This window comes from Beta vulgaris, chromosome 6, assembly GCF_026745355.1.
Source record: "Beta vulgaris subsp. vulgaris cultivar EL10 chromosome 6, EL10.2, whole genome shotgun sequence".
NCBI lineage: Eukaryota > Viridiplantae > Streptophyta > Magnoliopsida > Caryophyllales > Amaranthaceae > Beta > Beta vulgaris.
Window position 1 is genome coordinate 57,587,947 of NC_079207.1, and position 11,520 is coordinate 57,599,466.

An 11,520-nucleotide genomic window follows, 5' to 3' on the forward strand; every position below is an offset into this window, starting at 1 on the left:
TAGAACCCAGCAAAGACTTCAGCCACTGAGGAACTGGCATTGATTATGAGTCTGCCAAATGAGAAAAATAATCCTTCGTCGTCTTCCTCAAATTCATCATCTGCTGGTGGAATTAATGGAGGCCTGACTGATATTGGAGGTCTCTGATATGGTACCGTGATTGCTTGATTATTCATCTGCATTCTTGGATCCTGGAGGACAAGAAAAAGTCCACAAAAAAATAAGTTGGTAAGAGTTGATTAGTCATGGGAGGTGATTGACTACTGTAATGTTTCAAGGTTTTACTCTCTTAGGAGAAAATAAGGCCTGCACTCTCTGCTTGACCAATGCTAACATGTATCCAGAGAACGCAGTTGCAATAAGTACTGCCACACCTGTAGTGATGAGAAAATAAAACATGAATGTTTGGTTTTATAGTTAAAGATATACTTTCTATTCTTAGCACCACAATCAAATTAGTCACTAAAAGTGAAGAAGCTGTTCCAAGTTTTTTTTTTACTCTTTTCGAAATATTGACAAGAATAATCGACACTATTAGTTATTATAGAATAACCTCAACTGGGCAATGTCATTCAAAATTATGGAATGTGATTAGCTTTTTGTAAGAGTAGTCTTGGCTATACCTATATAAAAGTTTTCGTCGTGCTGCTGCTCATGTTGAAGTTCATCTGGCTGCTCATAAGAACAATCAGAATCGTGGAGTTGGATTTCTCGGATTGCTTGGTTTCCTCTATCCGTGACCAGGAGAGAGCAGCTACTTCTTACATAGATCAAGTCGAAATCATCAGAAAATTTTGCATCTTCACTCGCTCCATCCATGTGAGCTCCTCCATGGCTCCATCTTCCTCCGGCTATTGTAGTAATTCCTTTACCAAAAATAAAAAATTATTTTAAAATTATTAATATGCATGCATAGATTCCATTTCCCTAGAATTGTGTTTGGTTAAGGCTCCGTTTGGTAGGGCGTAAAACGTTTTCCCGGAAAACCGTTTTCCTCTATTTTTAGTTTTACATTGTTTGGTTGGCAAAAGAGTGTAAAACCATTTTCCCTTGGGGTAAAATTACTCTCCCAATGATGGAAAACCATTTTCCTTTCAAAATGAAGGGAAAACTATTTTCCTTCTCTCTCTTGTATACTCTTCTCACTACCTCCTTACTTTCCTTTTCATTTCATCATTTTTCTTACATCGAACCAAACAACGGAAAATTAATTTTGGAATTGTGTTTTCCATTGTAAATTGTTTTCCATGAAAATCATTTTACACAGAAAATGTTTTACGCCCTACCAAACGGAGCCTAAGCGTGGGAAGTTGAACTTCGCTTGAATTTGCATGTACTACTACTACCTACGAACTTCTATTTCTTGGAATGTATAAAAATTTTGCGTAGGTTCACTGTAGCAAGTAGAACTTTCCTCGAGAAGGCATTCTTGAATTAATTTTTGTTCGGATTTTTCCACCTCATAAACTTTTGCAGCATATTAGGTTCATTTTTAGTAAAAGAAAGTAAGATAAGAAAAAGAAATGGAAGAGAAAAATACCTTAATTTTTTATGTTTGGTATAAATGTTCACTTTCCTTCCAAAATTCCCCCACTTTCGGGAGGAAAGGAAAGTAAAATGTTGTTAAAGAGTCTTTACTTCTACTTCCTTTCATTTTAATTTTTTTTTTTAACCAAACATTGAAAACTAACAAATTTCCTTGCCTTTCAGACTTCCTTTATTTTTTTCCCTTCCAAATCCTTTCTACCAAACAAGCTATTAGATCGCTTATTTTTTCATGGCATGGAAGCAAAGACTATCAATATACAAAAGGGTACCTGTGTCACTGATTTTCCTGATGGCCATATTCATGGTGTCAGCTATGTAGATGTTTCCACTGTCATCAACAGTTAGGCCTTTGGGGTTATACATTCTTGCTTCTCTTAGTTTCCCATCTACATGCCCTGTGTACCCTTCTGGTGATCCAACTACATGTTTTGGCCTGCTATCTGAAAAGTTATAAGCTCAAATAATAAGTGAAGGGAAGGGATACAAAAGTCATGTAAAAATATAATATGATCTAGCATGTCAATAAAAAACGGAGCTATTGATTTCTATTGTCCATTTCCATATAATCCATTATGCATTTGTTTTTTTTTTTTTTTGACGGGCATTATGCATTTGTTGTTGGACTAGTTTTATTTCAATCAGATGTTAATTGTGTTCGGTACATTTTAGATGAGTCGGGTACGAATTGAATCAATTATGCTATAGAGAAAAAATCGGGGATTCTTAAATATCACCCTCAAATTACTTAAAATGGCCCCAACTCCACTCCTAAAGTACCATTATATCCTTACTATATTTTTTTTTGATTCTTTTACTCCAACATAACTCATCCTCTAATTCATTCTCTCTCATCTTCACCATCACCACCGACGAGCAACATCGACAATCACCACTGACGATCAACACCAACGAGCACAAAATTCCGGCGAGCTGAACATTTTTTAACGAATTTCATGGGGCTAATTTGTTGCCTGCACGTTGGTCCTATGGATACAACGTCTGGCCTGGACGTTGTGTCCATGGGGCCAACGTGCAAGCCACACGTTTGGCCCATGGACACTACGTCCAGGCCAGACATTGTGGGTAGGCCACACATTAGCCCCATGTAATTCGTTAAAAAAAATTGTCTTGTCAGTTATGTCGTCGGAAGACATTGTTTTTGTCGTTAGTGATCGTCGGTGGGTTGGAGGTAGCAGTTGCTGGTTAGTGATTTTAGGTGGTGGTGGAGAGAGTTGTAAAAGCAGCCAAGGATATAATGGTATATTTACATAATAATTAGGGCGATTTTAAGTAATTTCAAGACGATGAATAGAAGTATAGAAAAAACCAACACTTCATTTCGGGTGTATATCTTTCTATTACTAGTAATAAGGATCGAGTAATTGTTTTGTCTTTGTTATAATGAGATTCTGGTGTATGTGGCATATGAGTTGTTTGAATTGGATTTGCTTCAGGTTGAATTGATAGTTGGAATTCGATGTCCTGGCCCAAATTCAAGTCTACTCATATTCTCTTCTACGGTTGGTATGAACATTGGCGGATCTAGAAAATATATTTAGTGGGGTCAAAATAAAATTGAAGAAATTTAAGGGGTCAAATAGTTAAATTTATAAGGAAGTACACCAAAATTTCAAAAAATTTAGGAGAAAATTTCGTACTTTTAGGTATGTGGCTCCGCCATTGGGTATGAAAATCAATCTATTTGTAACTTTTATATTTTTAGTTTCGATTGGGTCATCTGTTCAAGCCAAATGTGAGTTATCTAATTCCGGTTATAATATGGGAAGTCGACTTATATTCTCTTCTACAATTGGTATGAGAGTCAATCTGTTTGCAACTTTTATATTTTTACGTTGATGCAAGTCATCTAGTTTCGGTTATGATATGGGTATGGATCAAGAAATGTTAGGTTACGTAACTTAGGTTGGGTTGATTTTCCGGTGAGCTCTGATGATGTAACTTGTAAGTTGTAAGTAGTGGTTCTCTTTTGCTTGACAAAGAAATAAGCAGAAAATTGTGTTTTTTCTATAAGTTATAGTGTGGTTATCAAACGTTATCTTTTTAAAGAGTATATGTGATAGGAATTGGTGAATTATCTTTTTAATTAACAGTTTGTTTGGTAGAAAGAATTTGAAAGGAAAAGAAAGAAAGTAGAAAGAAATTTGTTACTTTTCAATGTTTGGTTCATTAAAATTAAGTGAAAGAAAATGGGAGGAATTGGAAGGAAAGACTCTTTAATAAAATTCCACTTACCTTTCCTCCCAAAAGCGAGGAAGTTTGGGAGGAAAGAGAAAATTTATACCAAACATGGAAAGTTAAGATTTTTTTCCTTTCTCTTCCATTCTTTTCTTTTCTCTTCCCTTCCCTTCCCTTCCTTTCTCTTCTCTTCCTTTCCTTTTCTAAAAATGAACCAAACACACTGTAAAGGAAATAAGAAGCTAAATTGTTTTTTATTGATAAAGATAGAGTGTGGGACAAACAGGGAAAGAAAACTAACACTTCATTCGTTCTTTTTTAATTTCAAGTTTCATATTAATTGCAATATTTCTTTATTTGGTAACCTTTTCTTTTTATCTCTCTCCTATCATATGAGCTCCACTTTTTCTATATCTTTATCTTTCTCCTATTCACATAGGTTTCTTAAAAGGATGTGCCAGTGTGGTATTTTAGAAATCAATATATATATATATATATATATATATATATATATATATATATAATATATATATATATATATATTATATATATATAATAATATAATATATTATATATATATCATTAGTTTTTTTACAAAAATAGAGTTCTACATAGATTTAAATAATACATATAAAAGTTCTAGATAAGCTAAAATTAGAGTTTGGTTTCGAATGAACAACCTAAATTATTATAATATGTAAATTGTGTATAACTTTTGCTACGTAATTCAAAATATTATAATTATTGTTCCACTGAATAGTGCTCGAAATATATTTCGAAATAAGATCCATTTATAATATAGTTATACACAACTTCTGCAATAGAGAGCACCACGTAGGATTGTCATATCATTAATATTTATTTTGAATGTTTTAAAAAATAGAGTTTTACATATATTTAAATACATAAATAGAGTTTTGGATCACGAGAAATTAGAGTTTCGTTTTGAATTAACAACCTAAATTATTATATTATGTAAATTGAACATAACTTTTGCTACATATTTTTTAACATTATAATTTTTTAACATTTGAGAGTGCTTGAAATATACTTCAAAATAAGATTATTTAATCGTTCTCTTAGATAAATAGTACCTCCGTTCCTTTTTAATACATTACAATATAGTTTTACAACTCATGAAAATGTATTAAAATAGATGAATGGTAATACATTATTTAATCTTTCTCTTAGATAAATACTACCTCCGTTCCTTTTTAATAGTTACACTTACACTTTTCACGCATGCCGATGCACTACTTTGAGCCTTTATATCTCTAATTTTGTATTTTTAAAAAAAATACAAAAAGTCGATATTCTAAAAGTACATATTGAGATGAATCAAACAAGACCTCATATATATATGACTATATTTTCTCTTAACCATAAATCACAAATGATAGTAAAAGGGAAATTTTGTGAATAGTATCAAAAGTGGAAGTGTAACTATCAAAAAGGAACGAAGGTAGTATAATAGCTATAACTATGGTGTACTATATGTGACATTGTGACTATAACATTTCATCATAGGTCCAATGTACAGATTAAACATGTTGTCTTTCATAACCTCAACCTTACCATTCCGGATGATCTAGAGTTTTAATAATATTCTACAACGTAGAGTTACATATGAACCATATATTTTAAAATTAAGGGCTTATATTGGTGGAATGGGGGAGAAATAAGGAGGTGGATTTTGATGAGAAAAAATAGAGAGGGTTTCAGAAAGATAATATATGAACCATTGATTTTTTATTCAATGGTTGATATTGCTCAAACTCTACATTATAGAGTTCTTTTAGAACTCTAGAGGATCTAAACACCAGCCTTTCTCAACTGAACCAAAACTATTTAATATTGCAACAAAATTTATTAAGGAAACTTTGTTGCTACAATAAAAATTAAAATGTATAGCGATAATGTTACAAATATATATATTAGAGTTTTTGATGATGAAAAATTAGAGTATGATTTTAAAAAAACAACCTTAGAATACTATAGACAACTCTACTTAATCATGACTTGTCATTCTTTTCAATTTTAATAATTTTTAAAAAATAGTGTTTGACATAGATATAAATACATATAAGGTACTTTTAATAAGTGAATAGTACACTATGATTTTAAATAAACAACCTAAATAATTCAACTATGTAAGTATAATTTTTGCTACCTAATTCGCAATATTATAATCTTTTTACCATCGAAGAGTGTTCAAAATATGTTTTGAAATAAGTTCAATATATAATATAGTTTTACTACTTATGAAAATATACTTATCTAGATGAACAATAACGTATTATTTATTCTTTATTTTGAATACATATAAAAATAACTATAAAAATAGCGTATTATATGTGACAATAACAATTATCTCTTTGAAAAACATAATTTTAAAAATTGAGTTATATAAATATAAAACATACATACATATAGTTTTAAACATATAACATACCATGATGGAATTACATGAAGAATCAAATGAAAATTTATCAACGACATTGCAGATGTATTAAGCAATTGACTAATTATTATATTTCTAGAATATTTATTATATACATAATTGTTTATATTTTTCTTTTTCATATATCTATATGTCATATCTTTTTTTTTTCTCAACGAACTTAATTCTACTAAAACTAATTGGGAAATCAAGGTTCAAGTTTCTAGATTATTTGAGATCGCAGATCATAAAAAAAGAGGAAGTTTGATAAGTATTGATATGGTTATGATTAATGAAGATATTTTTCTCTTAAAATAGTATTTTCAATTATTAATAGAGGTTACTTTTATATTTAATTTATTTTATTCATGATACCATTTTTATGATCTTCTTTTTGGCCTTTTCATCTTCTATTCTATATGCCTTAGTGTTTATGTGCTACATTAAAAGTTGAAGTTGTGGTTGTAACTCATATTTTTTTCTCTATTCATTATGTCCTACTTCTATTAAATTATTACTCTCTACTTTCTTAAAATATCATTCAAGTATGTTCCATGTTAAAATTGTGTTAGCTATTGTTTGTCATACCAATAATTGGGATACTTTTTAATAATAGACTTAGCTACAATATTTAGTTGAACACTAAAAAATATAAAATTTATATATCACAATAACATATCTAGAAATTAGAGTATGATGACAAATATTTTTGCTGTCTTTTCTTACCGCAACAATGGACTTGGGCATGGTTTTAAGAGAATTAGAAAAATAGGGAATTTAGCATAGAGGGGTTAACTAGAGTAGGTGATAAGCAAATCTTTAATAAAGTAAATAATAACTTTATGAGGCAATTTGGTTAACATAAAGTAAAGGCAATGTTTGATTTAGTCTTGATTCAGCAAATACAAGAGGGTTGTGCTGTATTGTTCGATCTGGTTCATTGTAGTTTTTCCGAAGACGAATTTGATTTAGTCTTGTTTAATTGTATCTTGTTTTACTTTAATACCTATTGTAGATGCCGTTTGGCCTTCAATTAATGAAATTTCTCTTTCAAAAAAAAAAAAAAAGTAAAGGCAATGTTGTCAACTATAGTTGCTGATTTTTTTCACCAAAAGTAGAATGGTTCCAATAAATGAAACTACCATTGTTGCAATAAAAAAAAATTTGAGGAAGTATATAAATACAATGGTGTTGAAAAATCTCAATTCAAAGCAATAAAAAAAATCAATAATGTTAACAAAAAAATTTAACAGCTCGTGCATACGGGTTTCAAAACTAGTAATTATAAATTGGAGGAAGTATAATAGAGGTGTAATTATGCTAAAAATAAAAGTGTTCAAACTGATTTAAAACAAGGAAAATGATATACATAGCCCTTAGGGCTATGTATAAAAAGTTTAAAATAGAAATAAAAATTTAAATCAAGCATTTATTATCTCAAATGATGTGAAATTTTGTCATAAATTCATAAACTATTTCCATTTTAAGACATGTATTAGGGCTACATATAACATTACCCTTAAAACAAATACAAAATGAAAGTATTGAATATTCTGAAAGAGAGGGAATTTCTGTTAGTTTAAATTTTCAATGAACATAAATGGCCATTTTAGGCAAAAGGTATCCTTGTTTCCTGTCCGAAAAGCAGAAGGATCACTATCAAATTATCCATGCAGAATGTTTTTTTTTTTTTTTTTTTAACAAAAGAACAACATTTTAATCATTAAAGAAAAGATCGTAGCAAAAATCTAGTTACAATGAAAGTAAAGGGTAATGTTTTCTAAATTCCCAGGAAGATTGAATTAGTTTCACCAAAATTGAAAATAAAGAAGCTTATAATTGTACTTTCACAAAGTGGAGTCTTCTTCCAAACTAAAGTAAACCGACAATATCTTCTTGAAAGTTGGTGATGACATAATTTCAAGTTCTGTAACAGACATATTGCTTCTAAGAATCCATGAAAAACCACGACGCAAGTTTCAACTTTAACCCTTGAACAAGGCTACTAATATGCTCTTCAAACTGATCATAGTTTATCGAACCTTTTACACTAATTATTCTTGAACTTGCTAAATGTTTATAATTGATTAGGAGTATCTTATGCTCCCTGGCCTCCACCCGAAATAATTGTCATAGCATGTCGATTCTTTAAAATTGATGAATTAATATATATTAATATGGCTTTACTGAAAATCCCTATGCAATGATTAATCTCTTCTTATTTTCGGGTAAGGTTGGACCTATCCCCATATACCTTTTTATCCTAACGGCCCGTTTGGTAGTCGTTAATAAATTGCGGTAATGAGAATGAATTTTAAGTGTAATTTTATTAGGGAAATACCATCAAAATCTCCATGGGGAGGCATTTTTTCTCCATGGACAAACAAGCTCACCCTTAAACTTGTGTTTTTGTCTCCAAGGGGAAGCAATTTTCATTACCACTCATTACCACCCTACAAGGTGGTATTGGATGGGAATGAAAATTCAAGAAGGAAAGTGGACACTTTAGGATAAATTAGCATTACCATGATAATGGACAATGATATTTTTCACAAATTTACATACAAATTCATTCCCATTACCACCATTTATGACCAACTACCAAACGGGCCGTAAGAGTAATAACTAGTTGCTTCTAATACTAAAGGCTCGTTTTATTCGGCATAAAACAATTGAACTCAACTAAATTGAACTAAAATGAATAGTGATATGTGAGAGTGAAACTATTGTTCAAAGCTAAACTGAACTGAATTGAAAATAAGTTGGGAAGAACCGACAAGATTAAGTTAGGGATCAACAAAAAATATGAATTATACACTCATTTTGCCGCACTTCTAAATCTTTCATACAAGTATGGACTTTAAATCAGTTTGAACACTTTTAGGGGTGAGATTGCTTGCCCATGGAAAAAAATGTCTCCCCATGGAGATTTTAAGGGTCTTTTCCTAATAAAATTACACTTAAAATTCATTCCCATTACCACAATTTATTAACTACTACCAAACGGGCCGTAAGAGTAATAACTAGCTGCTTCCAATACTAAGGGCTTGTTCTATTCGACATAAAACAATTGAACCGAATTGAATTGAACTGGACTGAACTGAATTGAACTGAAATGAATAGTGATATGTGATATGTGAGAGTAAAAGTATTGTCCAGAGCTAAACTGAACTGAACTGAATTGAATTGAACTGAATTTAATTGAATTAAATAGAACTGAATTGAATTGAATTGAACTACACTGAAAATAAGCTGGGGATAACAGACAAGATTAAGTTAGGGATCAACAAGAAATATGAATTATACATTAGTTTTGCCACACTTTAAAATCTTACATACAAGTAGGGACTTTGATATTCTGTTTTAATCCCGGGATTCTTAATCTTTTTTGCTCATGGTTTGTGGCTGTTGTGACATGATTTTCCTATCGTTTAAGTCAAAAACCGCTACGCTGAAATTCCCGCATAATGACCCAACCATAATTGAATTTCATATAGTCATTTTTTTGCTTCAGATATTCAAAAAAGTTATTGTGAGTGTGTGAATACTGTTTTCACATAAAGAGAACAATATCTTTTAGTATCATACCTGAATACTCGTGTACATAATTAGGAATGTAACATGGGTAAAGTAGTGACAAAAAGATCTTGGTGTGTATATAGGAGAACGACCCACAGATTACTTGTAAGTTGATTAAACTATCTAATACTGTAAGTATGAAAATATGGATCCCCAATTAAAATTTGTTTCGATACATTATTAAGCTCCATTGATAAGTTAAACAAAACTTACATCGGGATAATGGTGTTGAAATCTTGTAGAGATTACTGTTAGCAGAATCCAAGACTAGAAGCTCTCCTGTTGGAGATACTTCAATAGAATAAGGCTCAATCCCAGCCTTATTCCCGTCGAAAACCGTCTCTACCGTATATCCAGCCTCAAATTTCATCAATGATCGGGTGGAAACAGCTGAAAGTAAAGCACATTTCCATAAGAATATTAAATGTCGTATAAAATTGTCAAATTTACACTAATATGCACTACAATTAACATAAGAGGAAAACAGAGGATAGTTGAACTTAGTTAAATGTTTGCATTCGTGAAACCCCAACCGAGTGCTTAATTCATGCCTGAAATGACTAGGACTTGAGGTTCCAATGAGATTTGAACCCATGACTTTTATGTCATGCTGACTTCGATACCATGTTAAACGACCAACTCAACCAAAAACTTAAGCTGATGATTGAAGTCCCAAGAATAGTTTAATATTCTATCACCCACCTATTTCCGTGCTACATATTAGTCATTAGAGAAGCAGTTATTCTAACCTTTGTCTGATTTGAGGACTGGAGCTCTTAGAGACCAAAGCCATTTGAAAAGAGTAGACATTGCATTGGTGACTATCCCTGCAACTATCCCTAATACCACACATACAAGATAAAAGCAAGGATTTCAGAAATGACATAAAAATTAGAAAAAAAAGGGAGTTTCATCTCAGTGAATGAAAAAATATTTACTTGCAGGAGGAGATGCAGAAACTAATGAGACATCATCATTGAAAATAATCAGGCATATGAGAAGAGAAATAACCCATTTATTAGGCATAATTTTTTATGTTTCAATAAGAAACTGGTATGTACAATATTAATGTAGGTTCAAAGATGTTTAGACGGATAAAAGCAGGAAAAGAAAACAAAGGGAAGGTAAAATATAGAAGCTTGAAGAATGAGAAATAGAGAAAGAGAGAAACTGTTGCAGAAACTAAATGTTGGGACTAAAAAGAAGGAAAAGGGATTAGAAGAGCTTTAATGTTTGGCAACTCAATAACAAAAAAAAAAAAAAAAATATCAAAGCCCAATTTATCTTTTTTACAGGAAAGCCCAATTCTAAAACAAGTCCTAGTTTTATCTGCATTATTAATTGACAATCTATCGGCTTCACTACTGTATAAATGATCCAAAAGAGAGATGAACTGGCCATTGCCTTGACAGGGTCGAGCTATTCATGGAACGACTCATTTGGCCCGTTAGTGCGCTTGGACAATAATTTTGAAAAAAGAAGTAAATATGGCCAGGCTATGTATTCGATCTGTTAATATTAAAAGGGTTATGCTATATGTAGTCCTTAGGGTTGCATACAAGACATAAATACACTGCTTAAAATGAAAATAAGTTGTGAATTTATGGAAAAATTTTATATCAACTGATGTAATAAATGATCAATTAATGCAACTTATTTCCATTTTTAGCTTCTTATATATTAGGGTTGCATATAGCTTTTCCCATATTAAAAAAAAAATTAATAATCCAAGCTTTGTCGGAATGCTTTGATAGAAA

The 11,520-nt window shown here is 31.1% G+C and overlaps 1 protein-coding gene across 1 annotated transcript in view; it reads right to left on the reverse strand.

Moving 5' to 3' along the window:
* Window positions 1-11,244, reverse strand: part of LOC125498541 (uncharacterized) — a 16,174-nt gene extending 4,930 nt beyond the window's left edge. Inside the window, exons 1-7 of the mRNA XM_057395808.1 lie at window positions 10,702-11,244; window positions 10,513-10,602; window positions 9,977-10,153; window positions 1,818-1,988; window positions 624-866; window positions 286-374; window positions 7-191 (exon numbers count right to left, since the gene is read on the reverse strand). Of these exons, the coding sequence (XP_057251791.1) occupies window positions 7-191; window positions 286-374; window positions 624-866; window positions 1,818-1,988; window positions 9,977-10,153; window positions 10,513-10,602; window positions 10,702-10,789 (1,043 nt within the window). The 5' untranslated portion in view covers window positions 10,790-11,244. The remainder of the gene's footprint in view (window positions 1-6; window positions 192-285; window positions 375-623; window positions 867-1,817; window positions 1,989-9,976; window positions 10,154-10,512; window positions 10,603-10,701) is intronic.
* Window positions 11,245-11,520: the final 276 nt, after the last annotated feature.